Source organism: Plutella xylostella, chromosome 26 (genome assembly GCF_932276165.1).
Source record: "Plutella xylostella chromosome 26, ilPluXylo3.1, whole genome shotgun sequence".
In the NCBI taxonomy this organism is placed as follows: domain Eukaryota; kingdom Metazoa; phylum Arthropoda; class Insecta; order Lepidoptera; family Plutellidae; genus Plutella; species Plutella xylostella.
Genome location: NC_064006.1, coordinates 8,292,617 through 8,316,958, shown reverse-complemented (window position 1 = coordinate 8,316,958; position 24,342 = coordinate 8,292,617). Strand labels below are relative to the sequence as shown.

The 24,342-nt window shown below is 36.2% G+C and overlaps 1 protein-coding gene across 4 annotated transcripts in view; it reads left to right on the top strand.

Annotated features, from left to right (window-relative positions):
- Nucleotides 1-532: 532 nt before the first annotated feature.
- The window catches only part of LOC105379999 (protein Skeletor, isoforms B/C), a 48,565-nt gene continuing 24,755 nt past the window's right edge, over nt 533-24,342 (top strand). For all 4 annotated transcript variants that reach the window (XM_048630637.1, XM_048630635.1, XM_048630636.1 and 1 more), the window contains exons 1-2: nt 533-627; nt 2,880-3,501. In XM_048630637.1, coding sequence (XP_048486594.1) covers nt 3,447-3,501 — 55 coding nt within the window. In that variant the 5' untranslated portion in view covers nt 533-627; nt 2,880-3,446. The remainder of the gene's footprint in view (nt 628-2,879; nt 3,502-24,342) is intronic.

Sequence of the window (24,342 nt, the reverse complement as noted above, 5' to 3'; positions counted from 1 at the left end):
TCACTTTTAGTAAATAAGTACTTTAGTAACCAATAAGTGTTCTAAGGTAAGTAATCTTTTTTATTTATGATCTAATGAATTATGTGTGCATAATATCTATGCTTGCGTAAGTAATTATTTGCACGATTTTACCTGAGCATACATTTATAATAATTATATCCGCATGTGAACTGTTTATTTAATTCATTATTACACAAATATTATTGTTTATACCAGTAGGTACATTCGTGTCATGGGTGGATTTAAAGCTACATAACTACTTCCTACCAGTCAACCAAAAGCATACCTAAGTATGGGTTGAAGCTAGTACTTAGATATGATGTTAGCTAGTTGCTTTGTCTGTGTACTGTAGGTGTAGTTTTTAAGACTCACATTGACACAAGTAAATTAAACAAAATTAATTGACACAAATTACACAAAATTATTTTACTTCCACTTTCAAGAGCTTGACTTTACACCTAGTCAGGACTGACCTATTTATTGTATTGCTTAAAATTAAGAAGAGCATTTCACAATTTTCCCGAATGTGGGGAAATTCCCACCCCTTCTGGGCACCCCGGTGAAAATCTGGCAGTACCATCCCAGCCGCGCGCCGGCCGTCGCGTCCCTCCCGCCGACACACGCCAAGTAACGTACCCACCTAATACATTCAACTACAACACACCATCATTAAAACAATAACAAGAAAACTTACAAAAAAAAAACAAAAGTGATTTCCCGCCTTTTTTGAGGTTATAAATAAATTGGGACGTGAATTTGCGAGCGATCGATTCTTTTCGCGGACGTTTTTCGGCGTTCCTATAAGCTCTTTGCTCCAATACCTACATTGCAGGCCCCTTTTTTCAAGTGAAAATGTTTTTATTATATTTTTTATGGAGGTGGAATGTTTGTTCTGAATATTGTGCAGAATTTTTTGTTAGGTTACAATGACAAAAAGTTACATTTTTAATTTTATTTTCAAAATATACTAACTATATTAAATTACTCATATTGTATCATTGTGTGTGAATTTATTACAATGCAATACTGTTGGTAGATACAGCACAAAAAACTTAAGTAATTACATATTCTTTAATACAAATCTGACAGCTCAGAAAAAATAAAAAAATAATTTAGGTAATTGCTGACAACAAAATAACAAAACAATAAACCGTAGTTTTTTAAAAAGAAATAAAACATTTGCCTTCTTAAAAACTAAAACTTATTGTTGATGCTGCTGGCCGGAAATCCGCCAAGTCAAAATGGCGGTGGATGTTTTGTGTCTAGGTCTCACGTCGCACTGACTACATACGAATCGGAAACCACTATACCACCCTTAAAATTCATAGGAAATTAAAAAAATATACCTACTTACTTAAAGATTGTGTTCAGATTTCCTCTTTCTAACTTAACTACTAAATTGCTTAAATACCTATAGATTTTTAGTAAGTAAATATTTTAATCAGCTTTTAAAGTTCCTATGGTACCTATATAAGTTCATTTGGTAATAAAAATCAAGCTTTTTTGATAGGTAAGACAACTACCTTTAACTCAAAAAGTGGCATAGACCCCAAAAGCGTCTCTAGATGTGTCGTAAGACAATAATATAAATACTTACTTAAACTATTTAAGTTATCAGTAAATATAGATATCATAAGTAGTTAGACTTCGTTGGATTTACAGCCTGGGTAGAGCTCAGACTGAATCAATTACTTAATTTGAGAATTTATAATGCTTCATCTGTCGGGCTACTTGAAGGCCGTTTGACTGGTTCGTACTTTTGTAATGTACGTGTTGAATTTTATCAGTGCTATTGGAAAACAAGGCGATGTGCCGACCACATATTATAAAAAACAAAAAAAAATGGTATAAATAAAATATATATAGCAATTAAATAGGCACCAGCCACCATGGGCCAGAAAAATAATAATTTGGTAGGTACTTAGGGTGGTTTGTACCAAAAAGTAAATCAAAACTAAATAAATTTAAACGTTCGTGCAAGTCACCCTTAAATGTACTTATACATATAAGAAGGCTGGTATACTATACAAATTAATGTTTGTTCCAGTATTAATGATCAGTGATTTTGAAAATATCTGAAGTCCGTTGAGGGATGATTTGGATACAAAAGTGTGTACCTATAGTTTACAATATTTAATGAAATAATACTTAATAAACAACAACAATATTAATGAATTATACTGAAATTTACCTGGGTAAGTAGGTATTTGCTAACAAGCGATGTTTCTACTAAACTTTCTATCTGGGTTATGGAAATTTTCCTTAAAATGTTTACCGTGAGTATCTCACTCGACGTCATCCTAGCAGAGATGAAAGAGGAAAGAAAACTTCTAACTTTGCTCCTCATTAAAATAACAAAGTTTTTCCAAGAAAAATCTGCGACATTATGAGCTAAGTAACTTTACATTGCGGAGTAGTATCTAATATGTAGGTAAGGAATTATACTCAGGTAGGTACTTAATCAGGTCGGCATAAAATAAAGAGGATTACTTACTTCATTTATTAACCATACTGATGATAAATAAATGATAAGATTTTAAAATTATTTGATTTTGAATTAAACTTCTGACAACATGATGTCCTCTGAGCGCGCAAGCGTTAGCGTTTGTCTAGCTCGCTCCGTGGCGTGAATCGTGATGTAAGCAAAACGCATTCATGTAGAAATTAATATCCGGCGACGAATACTCGATTCGTTCATAAGGTTCAGTTTGGGGTGGCAAGGAGTTCTCATGATGATGAAATTGCATGCTTCTAGGACACGCGAGGAGATTCAACTCTACAATTTAGATTGTCTATACAGTCTCTTTAGTCCCAATTTAATTTACTTAAGTTACCTTATAAAAAATAACATAACCTTATTTTTTTTATTTTTTTTTCAGAATCCTGGCGGACGAAACGGTCAATCAAACGATGACAATACTAATTACTAAATAATCAAACCTAAATTAAAATTAATCTAAGTATTTAAATACAACCAGTCTGGTTCGACAATAATAGTAAATAAGTATAAAACCTAAAAAAAAAAACTAAAAATGTATTTGCACGAATGTGTATCAGTGAAAGGCTATACCGGTATATTTGCCGAAATGTGACGTAACGGTGATATAGTGAGTTTGAACTTTACAAGTGAAAGTTGTGCGTCTATCGGGCCAGTTTAGTATACAACACGCGCTGGCTGAACGCGAGCGTACCTTTGCCGAGCAAAACAACTATTTAAAAGTTTATAAAAAAATCTGTGCAAATTTTCCCGCGCGCGAACTGTCAAAGAAAACCATAGACAGTCCAGTGTCTACCAAGTGCAAAAACTGCGTTCACAAAAAAATATCAATCGTAAATTTTGGAAAAAGTTTGATGTGCAAATGTGAGTGGTGAAGTTTTCAGCAATTTGGAAGGCTGTATTATATATAATCGTGTCGGGTCGGCTCGCCGCCCCCACCGCTCGTCCAATGACGCGCCGGGTGACGCCCCCGGGGCTGGCTGCCTGCGTGTTGCTCCTAGCCGGTAAGTGGATATGCGAGTCGGCTTCTTGTCTTCACTTATGCCATGACTAGTGTTTAGCTCCAAAATTGGGAATTCACCAACTGTAGTAGGTAGTAAGTAGAAGTTTTGGCAGTAAAAACCGGTCTAAGAGTTCCTATGTTAGTGTTTGGTTGCATAAAGGTTCTATAGTTGCATTAGAGGAGCATTGATGTCGATTCTGCAGACACAAAATTTAATTATAAAAAATGATATGAGATTTATGCATATTCATTCATTATCGATTCGAATTTTAAACAATAGAATCGGTGCCTTTACAATCGATATCATTAGTAGTGTTATTTTGGTGTTATCAACCAAAACTTTTACTTTACTGTTTGCCCATGATATTTCTGAGTACTCATAGACTACATTTTAAATAACTAGGTAGATATTCTCGGAATAAATTCTCACGCCCATAGGCGGCCCCCCATGGCTCTATAGCAACAGATAGCGTTGGGAGGTAGTAACAAAATATCCTATTGTAGTTACATACATATATATATATATTTATGTTTAGGTACCTATGTATACTTTTTCTTATTCTTATTAGATAATAACCTGTCTAGCCTGCGAAGACAAAAACTTGTTGTTATTTATCAAAAAACGTATCTATCTCATATATTGTCGATATACCGGTTGGTTGAGTTAGATCTTGTATAATAAATATTCGCCGAGTGGAAATTTCTCTACCATTTCTTACCGGAGTTAACACCCAAGAAGATGGCCAGAAGATCTTTTGACTTAATATTTGTTTATGTTATCTCCTAGGGGTGAGGTGGAATGGGTGTATATTTTCAAACTTATTGACATGACAGGCTTTCATTAGTATCGTCTTTTTCGAATTAGGAATTAAGAAGTAAGGCAAATCAAACATCCAGCAGAACAGCAAACATCCAATCACAAATACGAATAGCCAAGTGGGGTAGCAGCATAACAGAGTAACTTTAATCATAATGGCGCAAATAATGTCTGCGTGGATGCTAGTGTGATATGTGAGAGACGCTCGTGTATGTCGATATTTATCATCATTTGATCATCCCACTCGGTAATTAGGCTGTGATGGAGACGTTTCATGACTGACATTTCATTCATGAACGTTCCGCCTACGTGCAAGGGAAATTAACCAAATTGAAATAACTTACACTTACTTTCCAACGCCTCGGTAATGTATTGCTTATTTTTTTTTATCTGGAGACTAAAGAAAATCTGATAGTCGATATAGGTCCATTCTGTAGCGAGATGCCGATTATTTCGGTTTTTCGACTTTTAAATTATTCATACCTAGTATCGGCAAGCCGACTTTAGCAAAATTAGCGTTTTGTCTCTGATTTGAGAAAAGTTATGGTTTTGACTCCAGATTAGTGTGTAACTAAGTATTTTATTTCAAAATACTATTCACCTACAATGAATACAGTAGTATACAGCATAAGGAGTTGATATTTATAAACGTGACATAAACTAATGATCTAGTGCACATGTGGCAGAACTCAGCTTTAACACTAGGTCAAGATAAACCTACAATAATAAATACATATACATAATAATTTAAGCCTTGTCCCATAATAATGTGTCCTATGTATACCTACCAACCTAATAGAACGATTCCTTTCGTCACCTTTCTTTAAACTTCCCATATTTAGTTTAGTTGAGATTAACCCCTAACTTAAAAAGTTTAGTGTTATAAGTTTAACGTAAGTAAGTATCTACTTTTATCTGTCTAGAATCGACGAACAGTGGTCGTAGCATGGTCATATATTACTAATCATCTTTATAGCTGCAAATAGTTCCACGTCCGACGTTTCCAAACCACCTGAGGTCATCAACCTTACAACACCACTACCCACTAGCAAACAATGTGTTGGAGACGCGAGAGTGTTAGGTATATCCATGGTTATATCACTGACTGTAGAGTCTTGTGCATTGACACTCAGTTTAGCACCTGAGCACGGAACTTGGATCATTTGGATGTTGAATGCAGAGTATCGCGAACTTTTTTTTGGCAACTATTTTGGGATTATAATGTATTGAATTTAACACTTATGTCACTAATTCCTTCGTAAATATTATTTAGTTTTGTATCCGCGATAGGGCGCCAAGCCCAAACACAAGCCCGCACCTCAGCTTACATCGCTACATATTATGAGGTACTGATTTATTTATTTAAAAAGTCACATTACTTACCTTTTAATTAAACATAATTATTAAAAAAATATTCCATTACACGTGCGTACCTACAGCTCTTTGATGGACAGTAACCCACTGGCCCAGCCGGCCATCCAATCTCCATTGCAAATATTGCGACAGATCCATTCGCTGCTCATTCTCACATTCCTTCTTTGTCTTTGAGTTGTGGGAAACGACGTCTTGCTTCTACATTATAGTTGTACTGTAGGGGTTTAGATGATCGTAACACTTATTTTAGATATTTTAAGTAGTTTTTATTGTTAGTTTTTATTAATTAAAGATGTCACATCATCTGCAACTTAAAGAACAAGATCATGTAATTTTTATATTTCTAGGATTGTAACTCAATTTCACCATTTTTTGACTTAACGTTTGTTCTGAGGGTACAATGTGTTAAGTATATAATACCTACCGAAATACAAAAAAAAACCCACGTTCACCAAATAACAAAACCATCAAACCAACACCAGCTTGAAGATTAAATCTAATCTTCAACTACCAAAAAACAATTCAATAACATTCGTTATGGCAAGATAAGTTATTCTGAATTATGAAAGGGGACAGCCACCTAACAACAAGCGCTGTAAGAGGGAGGATTAGAGCCTGACGACTCAATAGAGAAGCGCGGGCTCAGCAGAAGCGACCCCACTTCACGGCGTCCCCTGTAGCACCCACGGCTGTATAATCGATTCCGCACACACCCCGCAATGTGCATGGGCCTTGTTCGACGGAGTACGGAGTTTAGAAAAGCTGGTGGCTGGTGGGCTCAACTCTTTACTACATACAATATATGTATAATTACTGTTACATAACAGGATTTTGAAATAATATAAAGTGATGATTAATTTATGGACCCGGGAGGGCACAGCAAATTCCGGCAGCAGTTTTTTTCTTGCCAGTACCTTCATACTCAGATTAATTAGACCAGTGAAAAATAACTGTCTGCAATCTGTTTCAACCTATATTATTTATTATAAGTTATAAAATATATAAGTACTCAGTTATAAAAAGTTGCTAAGTTAACTACAGCTAATTTAATGATGATCCGTAAAACCCGAAAATTCGCACCCCATAGCGTGTCCCCCATCAAAAAGGGTAACCGAGATAGACTGCCTACGATAGTTAGTTACTAGCTGGGTATGAAAAGTAGGAATAGCATAAGCAACGAAATCATGTCCTTATTTACTTTATTCGGACTATTAAAAAATCACCCCCAAAGGTTACCCAGACCTTAAAGGGTTTTGGTAAAGTATTTGGTAATAATGCTCTTCGGTACGACCAATATGTACCTACCTACAAATACATATTATTATATTCGTCCAAAGTTCCGTTTTCCGTCTAGACACCTACGCACCTTCTGAAATAAGGAGACCACAGGTAGCTATGGCTATTTTAAACTTTAACTCGCCTAACCTTTCGCAATTTCAACAGCAGGTTTCTAATTACTTTAAGGGTCTGCAATAGGGAATCGAGGGTTGGCATTGTCATAGAATTATGTAGTAAATGATGCTCTACAGCCTTGAAAAAAATCACACAGGTAGTTGAAAAGTCTAGCTAGGTGCTGAATCATTCGAATTTAAGTAAATGATTATGGATAACTGTAAATTAATTTCAGAATATCAAGAAAAACCAGTCAGTCACACTCCCGTATTGTAACAACTGTGTCGTAATTATAAAGAATTTTCATATGATTTTTATCATATTATAAAGTTAAAGGCTTGGACTAGGCGCTAAATACCTTGTTTTTTAATAAACACACACTTATTTTGTGTAAATTAATCCCAAACTTGAGCAATTTTTTTCCCTCAATTCTTCATACAAATATCTATGGCGGCTTTCTGTGTTATAAAATCATAAACACAAGTGACGTTTGACTCAGTTGGCCGCTGGCCTCCAAAGAAGGGTCACGTCGGTTTAGGCAGCACTGACAGCTCGCGATCTTATCGTGTACAGATACAAAATCACTGCACATTGATTGTCATTGCACTTTTTCAACTTTTATGACACCAACATAATTTGATTTGAAATTGAGGAAGCATAATTCTTCCAGTATATTCAATACATTAAATTAAATTAGATAGTGTGCAATATTTTCGTGATATAACAGTCTCGTAAAGGTCTGATGAGGAGCAGGAATATAGCGAATGGATCTAAGTGATGACAATACGCACGAACATTAGGTTAGGGATCAAAAATACAGTCTCTTGGTGCTGGTTGAGGTATGGTCTCGTGAGGATCTGATGAGGGCAGTAACACGGTGGTGGCTCAATTTTATTTCAAAGATGTTAATAGCTAAAAGCATCGAGTTTGGGCTATTAAGTATGTTTTTCAGAGAGAGGGAAAGAGATTTTGTTTTTCCTCTGGATGTGTTAGGTTTACTGGGTTTACTAAGTTCATTCTGTTAATGGCATCAAGTTGTTATGTGTTCATAAGTAATAATTATTTATTAACAAAATGCTGTTGATTCTCCACGAAAATGTAAAAATAAAAATAAAATAAATAAAAATAAATTCGTAACGTAAAATTGTCTATGACGGAATTTCTTCTATAGACAGTAGCCACAAAAAAAACAAACGATAGATGGCGTGATTTGAAGATAAAGATACATTTTTTCGACACATAGACAGCAACAACAAAAAAAATACAGATTTAAAGAAAAGAAACACATACTTATACAAAACAACAAAGAAAAAAAAAGGATACACATCAAAATAACTGGAAAAAATATAAGCCCCAATTTACTTGTGTGGGACAGGGAGTACCATAATATTTTTTTTGGGGTACTCCCCATCTATGCGAAATATAAGCTTGATATCTTTACCCGTTTCTGAGAAAAAGGGCGGTGACAGACAGTCAGTCAGACAGACGGACAACAAAGAGATCCTATAACGGTTGCTTTTTTTCTTTTGACGTTCGAAACCCTAAAATTAAGTTAAAATATTATGCTGCCAAAAAATGTACGGTGGCCTGCGCCTAAAAGTATACAGGCGGAGTTTTTAAAATAGCGATCCCTGATGATGAAGGGACCTGCTACATCTGTTATAAATCCGGGGACGTGTTGTGAGTGATGTGTATAGCAGTGGTGTTTATGTGGATGTGCTTGAGCAGCATGTGAGCTTGAGATCGCTATTTTAAAATCTCCGCCTGTATACTTTTAGGCGCAGGCCACCGTACTTACAGGTATTGAAAAAGCGGTATATAAACAAATTATACCAGCAGAGGGTTCACCATTTAGCTGAATGTTACTTAGAAAACGGCCTTTAGTGGCGGTCAAGTTGGTCCCCGCCTGCGATACTTTCCATTAACATTGGGACTCGTTTTCATGTTTTTAGCGTACAGTCAGGTTTTTAGTTTTTTATAATTGTATTTTTTTATTTGTAACTTTTTAGTTGTTTTTATTTTATGAAATTTTACGTCGGTAGGTAGTTCATGATCATTTTTTATTTCAATAATTTTGGTGTTGTTATTTAAATACCTTCAATATGCATATTTTTGTAATGTGAAAATCAAGTCCTTTCATTTGATACCTTACACGGCAAAGTTGAATTATTATTTTTTCGATCATCACGTTATGTCCTCAAGAGGGCGCTATGTACATTTTAATGGAACGTCACATAGCCTATAGCCATCGCGCCATCAATACGCTTCTAACAATACCTCATACATCAAAATCTATCAAGCCGTTTAGGCTACAGGAGGGAACAAAGAAACAGACAAACATACATATATACATACATACAATCAAAAAACATTACCCTCCTCCTTCGGCAGTAGGGTAAAAAGGAGTAAGACAGGGGGTCATTCTGAACTTTTGCTCTACGAGTTTTGGAAATTAACAAAAAAAAACCTTTTTCATAGAAACTTTGTTGGACATGTGACTTTTTACCATGGAAAACGAATATTTTTTTTCGCGAATTTGCAAATCTCGTGGAACAAAAGTTGTTCAGAATGACCCCTTGAGTCATCCCCTTTTGGCTTAGTATAGCCCTTTTGCGACACTATGTATTTACTTTGCTTTGTCGTCGGGGTTCAGTTGGCTGGAGAATGCCCGAAACTTATTATTTTTTTTTTTTTTTTTTTTTTTTTTTTTTTTTTTTATTATTTGGTCTACAAAACTGAACATAATCTACGCAATGTAACTTTAAACAATTAAAAGAACTTAAGATTATATTCTACTAGTTGCAGACACAGCTTGCGTTTCTTAAAATACTTAATAATTTAGGTGGCACATGCTAGCCAAATTACATTAATATTAGGGTTAATCTTGATTACTAGGGAATATGATTATTATTATATTTACAAAATTTTCTTCAGACTACTTTTAAGTGAGGTAATAGAACTACAGAATATATCTATTTCGTCTCTGATGTAGTTAGTGGAGGAGCACATACGATATATAGGTAAGTGTAGACCAAGATTGGACTTCGATTGAGGTAGGCTGAATGTTTTGCGGTTTTGAAGGCGGCTGTTTGAGCGAGGAATAGAGATATTTACTCTCTGTAGTAATTCAGGACAATTAATATGCCCGTGAATTATTTTAAAAAGAAAGCATATGTCCAATAACTTTCGACGAGTATTTAGAGGCGACATTTTGTAGTACCGAAGACGATCAGAGTAAGAGTCTAATGTTCTACACTTCTGGTCAGAGTAAGCGAGATGGTAGAGAAATCTTTTCTGGACTCTTTCGATTCTATCAATATGAACCTGATAGCTTGGGTTCCAGACAGTACTGCAATATTCTAGGATTCCGCGAACAAGAGTATTATAGATGACGACAGTGACGGAAGGCTGCTTTAAAGATTTCATTTGTCTGTTAATGAAGCCGGAGAGTTTTGAAGTTTTATTTATAATATTATCTATATGGTGACGGAAACTGAGAGAGCTATCGATAATAATACCTAGGTCACGTATGCTGTTGACTTCCTTAAGACTTGTGTGGTTGATGCTGTAATTAGCTGGCATTGGGTGTTTTTTCCTTGTGAATTTTATGTGAAGACATTTCTCAGCGTTTAATGACATGCAGTTATCTGTGCACCACTTGTAAATATTATTTAGATCATTTTGGATTAATTCACAGTCCTGAATGTCACTAACGATACGATATAATTTCAAATCATCTGCAAAGAATTTAAATTCAGATTTAATAATATTTGATAAGTCATTAATGAAAATCAGAAAGAAAAGTGGACCAAGGTGAGACCCCTGTGGAACTCCAGATGGTACTGGTTTTTCCACAGATCTGAATCCTTTTATGTAGACAAGCTGCGAACGATTGCTCAAGTAAGATTCACACCATCGCAATAAGGATCCGTGAATACCCATTCCTTCAATCTTCCTCAATAAAAGGCTGTGGTTTACCAGATCAAACGCCTTACTAAAATCAGTATAGATAGCGTGTACCTCATTCTGTTTGTCTAATGCATCAGAGAGATATGAAACATAGCTAACTAAGTTGGATGCAGTCGACTTCTTTGGTAAGAACCCGTGTTGGTTTTCATCTATTTGGTTTTTAACGTGGTTTAGAATGTATTTTTGGACTAGTGATTCAAGCACTTTGCCACAAACAGATAGGTTGGAAATGGGTCTATAGTAGGCAATATTGTTATAATCACCTGATTTGTGTATAGGAGTTAAATAGGCCAGTTTCCATTTGGTAGGATAAAAACTTGTCTTCAGTGAGAGTTGAAATATTTTAGTAAGAGGTTTTACTAAATTACAGGCACATTTTTTTAGAAAAAAGGGTGGTAATTGATCTGGACCTGGGGCTTTATCACTATCTAATGCTTTCAGTTTTTTTAATACTTCTTCTTCCGTTATTGTGAAATTATCTAAGGCTAGATTATTAGTTACAACGTTGTCACCAATTAATTGTGTGGTACTTCCACTTATACTATAATTACTGTAGACTGACTGGAAATGTAATGAAAAAAGATCGCATATATCCTGACCTCCTTTAGCCATTATACCATTTAACGTCATTTCATTAGGTAGTGAGTTACTATTGCGCTTTAGGTCGTTAACATATTTCCAGAACTTTTTTGGGTGTTGCTTTAGGTGATCCGCTGCGTTTTTTTTAAAGTTAGTGTAACATTCTCTGATCAATTCATCACATCGGTCTCTTAGCATGTCAAAAGTCAATTTGTCTCTAAGGTTATTGAATTTTTTGTACTTGCTGTGGTACTTTTTTTTCTCTTTGATACATTTCAAAAGTGCAGGACTGTACCAGACTGGATACTTTTCATTTCGTGGTTTTCTCAGAGGCGTATGTTTCGAAATTATTGGCATCAAAGTTGCATAAAATACATCCACAGCTAGGTCAACATTAGAAATATTTCCCAGCTTTTCATTCCAGTCAATTGATGACAACACTTCATTCACTGCCTCATAATTAGTCAAGAAGAAATTCAGCGAGGGTATATTATTCGGTTTAATAATAGATTCTGACATTTTAACAAAGTTAACCTCGATAGCGGGGTGATGGTCATCTGGTGGTACTGCAGAGTTAGTGTCTTCTATAGGTGTAATAGAGATATTCAAGGGGAAATTTGAGCAGACTAAATCAAGGATTTTTCCGTTCTTATTTTTAACGTAGTTATATTGGTGAAAGTTATTGTATGACATATTATCTATACACATATTTTCAATTGAGTTTGATGAACAGGAGGGATACATAGCATTTGTGTTTGTGTCTGGCACCCATTCAGTGTTAGTTAGGTTGAAATCTCCAATAAGCAAAGTAATTGACGAATTGGGTACTTTATTATGCAATATATTGGTAAGATTGTTTAGAAATACCTGCATGTACTCATATTTTAGAGGAGAAGGAGCATAAACAGCACAGATATTTAGCATAGTTCTACCTATTTTAATTGTAATCCACAAGTCCTCACATTCGGATTCCCATTTAGTCCTCCGTAACACCTCATAATCCTTACTTATCGCAACCACTACACCACCTCCATCCCTTTTGTCCTTGTTTGATACGGTTGTACAACGATCGCGTCTGAAAATATTGTACCGATTGTCTAATATCTCACCATCAAATACCGTAGCATTCAGCCATGATTCAGTAATAATAATAATATCAAACTCATTACGCAAGCAGTACAAATAAAAATCTTCTGTTTTGGTTCTGAGACCTCTAACATTTTGATAATAAAGTTTGAGAGTGAATTTAATATATCAGTGTATAACTATTGAGCTTATAAGTATATAAATTCTAAAACTACTTCATTTTAGTTGGCAATATAATAATTTTAAAGAGAGTCCAAACAGTTCAAGTCTTTAATTAGCTTTACTGGCGATTTTATGTCTTTGCGCATGAAAATACGTCCATTCTTGATCCATACAAACTCGTATTTTTTGTCTTTGGCAGTGATTCTGGCTGCAGCATGCAGTTTTTTGTTGAGAACAGATAGGTGTTCTACGACATAAATGGGATTCTTATCACCAGCAATCCCCAGATGAGATGTGTTCAGTTTCTCCTTCTCGTGTTTCTTATTGTAGATTTTGCTTGCAGCGATAAAGTTGTCTCTTATGTGTGGGCTTCCGAGCTTAACAACAATGTTACGAGGCCGCTTGCTTTCCGTATTCAATTTAGCTACTCTGTGAAAGTCTTTGATATCTCCTTCCTGTAGTTCAAAGGACACTGTTTTTGCAAGTTGCTTCACAACAGTTAAGATATTCTCGTTTTTGTATTCTGGCACACATTGGATTTCGAGATTGCAATCTCTAGTCTTCTGATCCATTAGGGCCAATGCACTTGTCACTTCCGATAGTTGAGCATGTAGTGCAGAGTTTTCCTTGATTAATTTAGACATAGTTGTTTTATTTTCCTCGTTTATCTTTATTTGGTCATCGTGACTATCAGATAGGAACTTCATAGATGTAATTATACCATCCATTTCTTCACGTATCTTGGAAAAAGTCACTTTGACATTATTTATATCATGCTGAATACTTGTCAAAGTAGTATTGTACGTCTCCAGGTGCAATTGCTGTTTTTCGAATTTATTATTCATCTCGATGCGAAGACTCCGCAATTCCGCCAGTATGGAATCCTGCTGCTGGGACATCGAAGATGTGTTAAGCGATGTTGAGCTTTCTAATAGAGCGGCACCTTTTGGAGGGCCTGAGGTGCACTCAGGGCATAACCACTTTGAGCGTGGTGAAGCAGCTTCGTTAAAATTAACACATTCTTGATGAAAATATCGTGAGCAGTTAGTTCCCGTACATTGTACTCTTTTCTGGGTCACCAAAATCTTTTTTGGGCATAATGAACAGTGCATCATTTTTTTATCCGCGGACATAATTTTTCAACACAAGAAAAAAAATAAAAAAGATGAAAGTTGCTTCTCCCAGGATCGAACCACGGCTCACTTAGTCAGTGGGTTAGCAGACCAGTTGCCGAGACGACTACACCACAGTGCAGATATTGTACGTGGTGAAAATTTACGTTATGTGAATACGTTGTGTGAGTTTCTTGTGTATGAATAGCTGTTGACGAGTTTAATATATTTTGTTCGTCCACCCGCAAGTTACACTTCACTTATCACTGTTTATTGTTTTCAATGTTTTTAGTCGATTTCGATAGTTTACGCAGTAGAATCATTTACTACGGCTTCACTCGACACACACGCTCAGTAAGTTGATAAAAATTAGCACTAAACTGATATGTTTACTATTTTTAATTTGAAATTATCTTGGAGAGGTAAACAAACTAGACTGCTTGCAGTGGTACCAACCGAAGAAAAAAAAAGTTATTATCTACACTTTAATACTTTTAGTTACCTTTCTACAAGTAAATACCACATTTGTTTGAGAAAGCTAATCGGGTTCCGAGTATAGAGTAAAGTGGCACCCCTATTAATTTCTACTCTTTCCTGGTGCCTACCAGTGTAAGTAAGAATTATACTTACTTACCATAAAATCACCCAAAATGTACTTGAACATAATTGTCAATAAAGTTGGCGAGTAAAAGTTTATCGACCCACTGTGCAAACTTACATGTGTGCGTGTCACTGCGTGTGCTGTGTGAAGAGCATTGAAAACCCAAAATTGGCGCGGCACGTCACCCTGTACGGGCCCTTAAAGTCAAAGGTCAAGTTGTGTCGCTCCAAAAAAAAAACAATTAGATAGATATTAGGTTACCTATACAATCTCCAGGAATAGAAATAGTTAGAATTTCGTGCTACCGAGTACCATTATAGCTCACAAAGTAAATACCGTGAAACCAGGATTATTAGTGAAACTTCAAGAGACATACAAATTTGTTCAACTTATACTGAGGAATTCCACTAACTCAGTGTCTCAGATATCCAGTCGTCTCATTTAGGTATAGGGGGTCCCATCAATTTAAAGTGGTAGTTTAGCATAAAGGATACTAAGCACATTGACTTATAAATTAACTAAGCCATTCTAAACAAAATTTGTCCTACCACTTTTGTAAATTCTCTTTTCCATAGAAATGGTTGGTGAGGTGACTTTACTATGGAGAACCAATTTTTTTTGGATGGCGACTTTTCATCATTTTAAGTAAATTTTTAGCAAAAAAAATAATAATGCGATGCAAACAGGAAATAGGAAATACCTGTATCACAACCACAGCAGACTATCTACTCTATCCAGTGATGTTAGATTAAATTTTCACCACTTCCGGCCCGCCCACGACTTGCTCTAAATATCCTGAATTACGGGTTTAATCTAAATGTTATAGATCTACACTCAGATTCAAAATTTTACTAGAAATGTGATTACGAGAGATGGGGTGACGATTTGAGAAAGGTGGCTCGTAATGATTGGATGCGGAAAGCTATAGATCGCATCCAGTGGCGTGCATTACGTCCAGCACTGCTACAGGGTGATGATGACTAGAAATAGAAATGTCTTCAATTTGGTAAAAATGTACGGACTTCAATGGCCTTCAACTTCACAGTTAAAACCACGTTAAAACAGCCAGATACCCGGGTCCGAGTGGTTCTATGCAGCCAGGTTACTACGTAATATTACGTCGCGACGTGTGACGTAGCGACTGCTAACGTGGAGGGTTGCCAGTTGCCACTCTCTGACGAGAAACGAAGTTTCGGAGCGCTGCAGCGCTTATCACGACTCTATGTCGTTCAATATTAAACGTGCCGATTTCACGACAGCTCTCGTTCGCTCGTTTTCCGTCAGTAAGGAGTAACCCCCGTATGACGTAGTCACAGCTAACCTGTGACGTCATCGCGTCACTACCCGCAGCCCACACCGCGTCCCACGCGTCCGTAGGCGGTGCGTAGTATTGGGAAAGTTTGTTTATTCCATTCTCTGATAACGGGAAAACACCCCCGTGTCTGCAGAGATTCTTTGACCTATTCTCACAGCTCCGATTATTGGGTGTTTCGGTGAAATAATAGGTAGATGAGCAGTCAATTGGCAGTAAAATCGGTGGCTTTTGGATCTCAGTTTGGAGTTTGTCCGATAGCTTCTACGTAGTCCATTTAATCCTAGTGAGGTGCTAAAGTTTTTTTTTGTAAGCTTTTCGACTGTATACAAATGTAGGCAGGTACCTATATGTAATAAATATTTTTTTTTTATATAAAAAGCTGTTCTACGCTCAGGCGCCGTTCTCCAAAATAAACAGATTCCAACCCTTGGGTAACAATCTAACAATGTACCTACCTACATTGCAAGGAAAAACTCTAATGTAATTCTATCGACGCCGTAGAGTATAATGCGATGCACCCCGCTGTCTCTCCGCCGCTGTATTATGCTAAAGAGGAGAATTGAGTGGATCCGAGGAATACATTTGACGGCTTGGTGGGAATCTTCTATTGGATCACTGGAAGTAGGTAGGTAGGTAGGTACAGTGGTAGATTTTCAAGTGAAGCAGCTTAATTTGAGGTAGCCTGTAAGAGATGCAATGCAAAACTTTTGTCAAGTCTGATTTACGCGTCTTGCGCCCCTTGCTTGCCATTCTTCTTCTTTCATATCAGAAAACATTGAACATGCGAATTAAATTTGTCCAGACCAAAAAAAGCAACTTTGATAGCATTCTGGTTGGCCTGGAGTAAGTCTTCCCGAGTGCAGGTGGAAGTACCTACACAGGGGACAGGAGAGTAAATGCTCCATAGTCTGGGGGGCGGTACCACAGTCGCATAGTACCATCCTATGCGACTACCACCTGTATAGCCCCACTTGATGTAGGTGTGTACATACACATATCTACATACGTTTATCAGTGCTATAAAATAAGATTGTTAGTAGTCAATTTCAATTTCCCATGTAACGGAGAACCGATGCGGTTGCGGTTTCAGTTAACAGCGTTGTTAACTTTTTTGTTGCCCTTCATTCCCCGAGATCATGTTCTATCGGTTCCATCCATGTTTAACTTTTTTTCAGTTCGTCTAGCACGGGATTTACAGTTTACGAAAACGAAATATTTTTACTTCTCCTACCCCTTCTGTCATCTGCATACATTTGTCGCGAATTCATTAAACTATTTATATGAGTAAACGCGAATATCTGAACTGTTAATAACCGTGATTAGTACAAACATACTAATCACGGTGACGAACTGAATATGGGATATATCATAAACATATTAGTTACTTAATATCACGCACACGTGATGACCGATCAGTCTAATGACCTGATCGTCTGAATGTCAAGGATAATCCTGATGTTTTTAGGGGTTTCACCCCAGTGGCCTCCAACCTCCCCTATAGCCACCCCGTGCCTCGCTAGCAGGGTTGTTCCCTGGGACTGATCACATAGGACTGTTTCCCTAGCTTCTTACACTGATCACATGGGACTATTTCCCTAGCTTCTTACACTGATCACATGGGACTATTTCCCTAGCTTCTTACACTGATCACATGGGATTGTTTCCCCTGGCGCACTGAATATCTAATCTATCTATTATCACACGGTACGGGTACGGTATGTACTCGTACCTCCTTTAAACCTTACATTACCTCCTTAGTTTCCTTACTCATTATAAACACAATTGGTACATCAAGAAATCAAGTGTAGGTCTAACTTATCAATCATAAACGAGAGATAAAAGGTAAGTAGAAAGGTCACTTAGCTGTAACTGCGCGCACTTGCTGTAACTGGCTGTTGTCTGAACCGGGCCATCACGCCCGCCTCGGCTCCCCGAGCCTGGGCGCCTCGGCTCCGCTCCGCCGGTTCCTCACGCACCCACAACACTGATAACTCCCTCACTCTCCGTCTGCTCACCGCGGCTGCTCACAAAAAGTGAAAAAGGGCTCCCGCGCTGCTCGCTTACGTCGATATTATCGTCTACCCTCAACTCGCCGATATTAATATTAAGGCTCGTCTACACTCAGAATAATTATCTTGATTATTCTGTGAGTCGAAATCGGTACAACTCCCGATAATTCGGGACACTCCCGCCGAGAGAAAAGTTTCTATGAGTGAGACGCTTTTACCTATTCTAATATAGGTCATAAGTGTATGTATAGATCAGCCACCGACAAATTAGACCCTTCTCAAAATTTTCGTGTTTTGATTTTACGTCTATATTAATACCTGTTTCATTAATAAGCAATAAAGCATACATCGGTAGCAATCTCTAGTTTTGGCTCCTTTGCTACAAGTTCCTCAATTGCACTTCTCCTTTCGTACCATAACAACATTCCAGTAATTCAAGCAATTTTCTATTGCAAGTTCTATTTCATACTTCTACTATGTGGCTTCTATTACAAATAATAGTTCATCCTATTTTTCTATTATCTTTTATTCTTACTACACCTCTTCTTTTCTTACTACACCTCTTCTTGCATTTACATTTATTACTGATATCTGTCACATAATACACACGACTGTACTGCAATTTTCTGCTTTTAGCTATTTTTCCTGTTGACTTCAGCATGTAGACACTTGAACACTCTAAATCTTAATACTCAATCAACGATAATCTTAAATCAAATAAGAATTAGCAAACAAACTATTGTGACAGTTTACTCGGGAGCCGTGGCTGGCCTAGCCGAAACCAAGGGGAAATGCACAAAGGTTCTACTCGAGAGAGCCACGCACAGAAACATCGCCCCCTCTCTGCACAGAATAGAATAGAATACATCTATTTCAACACACAATAATGTATTCGGTGTCGACACGTCCCCCATATAGCTAAATTAACGCTTCAGACTAAACAATATAATCATGTCATATTCTTATCATTTATCTTTATTAATATTGTATTTATTGTTTGCTATTCTAAGGATATAAATATTAGTAGGTATCCCAAATGAATGTTCAATGTACAACAACTATATTAATCTCTTCATCTATAACCATACTGTAACTCAATTTTATTATTCTATATGTATTTATGTTTTGGTATAATTGGAGTGTTAGCTACTACAAGCTATTATCTTGAACTACGTTCGAAGACCCTCCCCGGCACAGAAAAACTTTTAATTTGAACATCTAAGCCTTAGCTTTTATTGTAACAAGCATTAGAGTAAATTTCTGTGTATTGTAATATTTCACATTCTTTTACCTCCATCATTATTATTTCTTCATATTTATGCTTTCATATTGCCTTTGACAGTTAAAATGTTGAACCAACACCAAGGTTCAAGGGCAAATATAGGAAGTTAACAGCAGTAGTTCAAAGTTAACAATTGTGATTTGGTATTCGACTTATTACGTCGTTGCCCTATGGCAAGGTTTTTATCCTTACGACTATTCGTATAAAACAGTGCTAGTTATTAATGATTGGTAATGATAATAAATGCTAGCAAAACAACAAAATTCATTTTGTTACTGAAATACCTAGTGAAAACAGGTATACTTATGTCTGTCTGTCTGCCATAAAACATTAACTTAGTAGTCATCAGACTCTTATTGTATGCCTGAACTTTAGGAGTGCTATTCTGTCTTTTCATCCCTTCATATTAGAATACCATTAAAGAATCTGTCTCTTTATCATTAACAGATTATGATATAAGTTTGGAAACATTCATTGCAACAAGTATTTGTAATAGGACTAAGTTGCTGGGAATATTATGTCATAGTAAACCCACATAAAAGTCAAGAGAAGTCCTGATCATGAATAAGATACTTTAGTATATCTAAACTGAGGCTAACTCTCTCTTGTTCTGACACTGGACTTGGTTATTATACAGAGTTTGATGACACGGTTAGTCATACACCGATACTGATGCTGATACTGATATGCAATTATATGTTCTGTCTATAGTTCTGTTCAACGTTCTATGAAAGTTCAGATGTGTGGGTAGGTTCATTACTTATAAATTAGCTCAACCTTTCCAATTACAACGGGCACTGATTTTGCCACTGGCTCTGACTGTGACTCTGACTGTGACTGACTGTGACTCTTACTGTGACTCTGACTCTAAAAATATGATATAATGATTCAAATCTAAAAATATTGCAGATCTCAATAAAAGAGATGTGTTTATATACTACTTGGTTACCCATACTATTTACCTATGGCAAACTTGTTTTTACTAATAAAACTATTTTGGATTCAAAATAACGTGAATCTTAATTTTATCTTTGATGACTAATTTAAGTCTGTGGTGGTCTATGTTCTATATCTAACGTTCCTCTATATCAGTACTGTTATAACCAAGGATTTAAGACCACGTTTCGTAAAGTAAAACTCTAAATTAATAATCGATCTACTGTACCAACATGATATGTATCACTAAGATTTTGACAGTTACTTTGTAGGTATTCCACATTGTCAATGAGTAGTCTAGATTGACTTCTTAACTAGATCTGAATTCTTATGTCTTAATAGCAATGCTTTTTCTGCAACTGGGCTATTTTACGTGCTATAACTAGAATGTTATAACATTAATCATAGAAGAACTTTCATAAAAAATGCCAATTTTACGACAGATTTCAATATTATGGTGGTAAAAATATGGTGAATACCACATACCACAATGCTGATTGACTGACTTAACTTGGTCTCTCTGAATAGGCAACTTACTGTTGGACAACTTACTGTTACTGATAAGTCATAACATGCAACCATGCAAGTGTTGTCGCGCTACTTTATTTACTTGTGTTATAATTCTAACAGCTATAACGACACTAATCAACTTCATCTCACATAAGTACAACTGTTTCAACTTTGACGAAACTGAAACTACTTTTTGTCCTCTCGGTCTCATTGACTAACACTTCTGAGATCACTCGTGATCCTTTAAATTCTATGATTACTATAAACCTTGTATAATGTATATCTTATTTACGTTGGCACGTAATTATGTGTCCCAACTTGGTACTTATGTAGGTATATGCAAAGAAAAAGAATAGTCTTAGTTAACCCAGTATACATATATCTAATTTCAACTGAGTATATCAATTTTACAGTTTGTTTTCCTTTACCTTCAGAAACTTTAGGTTGAAGGTACAGTACTTAGGCAACTATACAGACTTATGTTACGTCTGGTCTGCTTGAGAAGAAAATCGCAAGAATTTATCTGAAATTTTACATTGCTAAGATATATGTAAGTATAAGTAAGTATACTCAGTAAGAGTACGAGTTTCAATACAATGACAATTCAAAAATTCTTAACAGTATTGGGCACAATGTGAATCATATTCATTTTTAAGAGGAGATTCATTCTCCGATATTGGCCACCCTGCTTGGTTATTAATAACCAAAAACGTTCTTTGATTTATAAGTTAAGTACTTTAAATTCTGATCCTTTTCTGAGTCGCTCCTTGGTTAAGGCCATTCACTTGTAACTAAAGCTTAACACTTACTGAAATCTAAACATTTTAAAGTTCACATTGAACTAAAGTAAGACATTTAACTTCTAAATAACTTGAAGCTTTATATTATAAAGTATAACTTCAGAGAACAGTATATACCTACATATACGGGTATAATCTTCGTTAGCTGACAACTTCACTATTCATATTCGGTACTAATTTTGTTTTATTGAATTACTTGACTCCATGTCAAGAGATTAATCTTGACCGTCTCAGGCTACTGATATACCTAGTACAAGTTCTATCAACTTTCACGATATCTAATTCTAATATCCTCGAATTATCAATCCGACGAGAACTATAAAATGTTTGGTAATAGGTAAACTGTTCCTTTCGAACATCTGGTATAGGTATATTCTGTAGCTCATAAATTTTCAACTGGTTATTCTAAATTTCAAGGGGTAGGTACCCACAAGCAAGAGCATCACCTGAGTCTGTACTACTTATCATCAAATCAAAATAATATTTTCTGCGAAATCCTTCATTAAACTGAACCATATTCAATAGGCAATAAAAAACAAATTTCTTTGCAAATTATTTAGACTGCAACAATGTAACATAACAAAGAAACGGCCGGTGGCGCCAGCGCGGGCGCCTGTTGTCTACTCGCGTCGTACAGTTAGCTTACTGTGACTTGCTCCTTTACAAGTTTCATTTCACTATAAAATTGTAGAATTTGTGCTTAATTTATCAAGAATAGCATTAACTATGTAACATCTTTGCAGTTCAATAACTTGTGAGCAACCACTTGATTATCCCGATGGCGTCTAATTCAATCACTAAATATCTGAATCTGCACCATAATAAGTGCCAGGAATAAATTACTCACACACGCTATGATATATTACTCAAAAATTCACTAAATAGGTATATCTATAATACTCAGGGAAAAATATATGCTGAGTGAACAGATTGTAGACTACAATACTCATTATCTAAAAGTCACATTTCGGTGAACGGACTGTACTATCACATTATTTCAGTATGATAACTAATAAATTCAAATCTGACTTCGCTCATTTGCAGGTCTAAATTTGATCAATTGCTAACTGCAAATTGACATACTGCAAAATTCCAATCATAATCCTCTCAAATATCGTATGCCATCCACTACTGGAAGGATCTTGTCACTATAATGTTACGCTACTCTAAAAGCGACTCTAATGCATGTATCATTTAAACTCTCAAAGGTTTACTTCAATTTATAGGTACTTGTAATTTCATCAAATACTCAATAAGTAATGCTTAAATCAGTCAAATACTATTGACTACTAATATAACAGTTACACCAAACTAATTTACTTGCTGTATCTTAATCTTTATGTGTATATTTTCATTAAAACCTTTCACGAGTCTCAAGAATAGTCCCCAATTTCTCTCAAACAACTAAAGTATTCACTGGTGAACGTTTATCATGATATTTCAAAATAACTTTTCTTGTATTTTGCAAAACCCTTTTGCAGGGAAAAATAAATCACACGTAAGTCAAACAAAGCTGTAACACTGCACTCAAATCCCAGCATCTCCACCATGTCGCGTATTCATTAAACTATTTATATGAGTAAACGCGAATATCTGAACTGTTAATAACCGTGATTAGTACAAACATACTAATCACGGTGACGAACTGAATATGGGATATATCATAAACATATTAGTTACTTAATATCACGCACACGTGATGACCGATCAGTCTAATGACCTGATCGTCTGAATGTCAAGGATAATCCTGATGTTTTTAGGGGTTTCACCCCAGTGGCCTCCAACCTCCCCTATAGCCACCCCGTGCCTCGCTAGCAGGGTTGTTCCCTGGGACTGATCACATAGGACTGTTTCCCTAGCTTCTTACACTGATCACATGGGACTATTTCCCTAGCTTCTTACACTGATCACATGGGACTATTTCCCTAGCTTCTTACACTGATCACATGGGATTGTTTCCCCTGGCGCACTGAATATCTAATCTATCTATTATCACACGGTACGGGTACGGTATGTACTCGTACCTCCTTTAAACCTTACATTACCTCCTTAGTTTCCTTACTCATTATAAACACAATTGGTACATCAAGAAATCAAGTGTAGGTCTAACTTATCAATCATAAACGAGAGATAAAAGGTAAGTAGAAAGGTCACTTAGCTGTAACTGCGCGCACTTGCTGTAACTGGCTGTTGTCTGAACCGGGCCATCACGCCCGCCTCGGCTCCCCGAGCCTGGGCGCCTCGGCTCCGCTCCGCCGGTTCCTCACGCACCCACAACACTGATAACTCCCGAGCTCCGAATCGTTTTCCGAATTACTCTTCTCCGATAGCACGGTTCGTCGAAATCACTGTTCGTCGACGGTTTGTTCATCGAAAAAATCCTTCTCCGATAGCACGGTTCGTCGAAAGCACTGTTCGACGATGGTTGCTTTGCCGAAGAAATCGTTCGTCGATTGAAAGATTCGTCGAAAGCACTGTTCGACGATGGTTGCTTTGCCGAAGAAATCATTCGCCTATAGAGAGATTCATCGAAAGCATTTTAAACCGATGCGGATGGTTTGTTTAACGAAAGAATCAATTACCGCCGCAAAGCATTGTTTGCCATTTTAGTATCGATAATGAAATTATGAATGATGATTAAATTAACAATACACAATTGTAAATAAATGTTAATGTACAATTGTTTCTAAGGCATAGAGTTTTATTTAAGATTTTATCATTATAGATGACAAGACTGATAATCGAATTAAATTAAAAAAAACAAAAAACACTCAAATCCAGTGCCGGTCAAAGGTTTTTTTTTATTTCATGAAATAAAGGAGATTTGGTTGTGATTTTTAAACTTTTTAAAAATTATATTTTTTAAATGAAGTGTGTAAGTTTCGTGGTAGATTTATA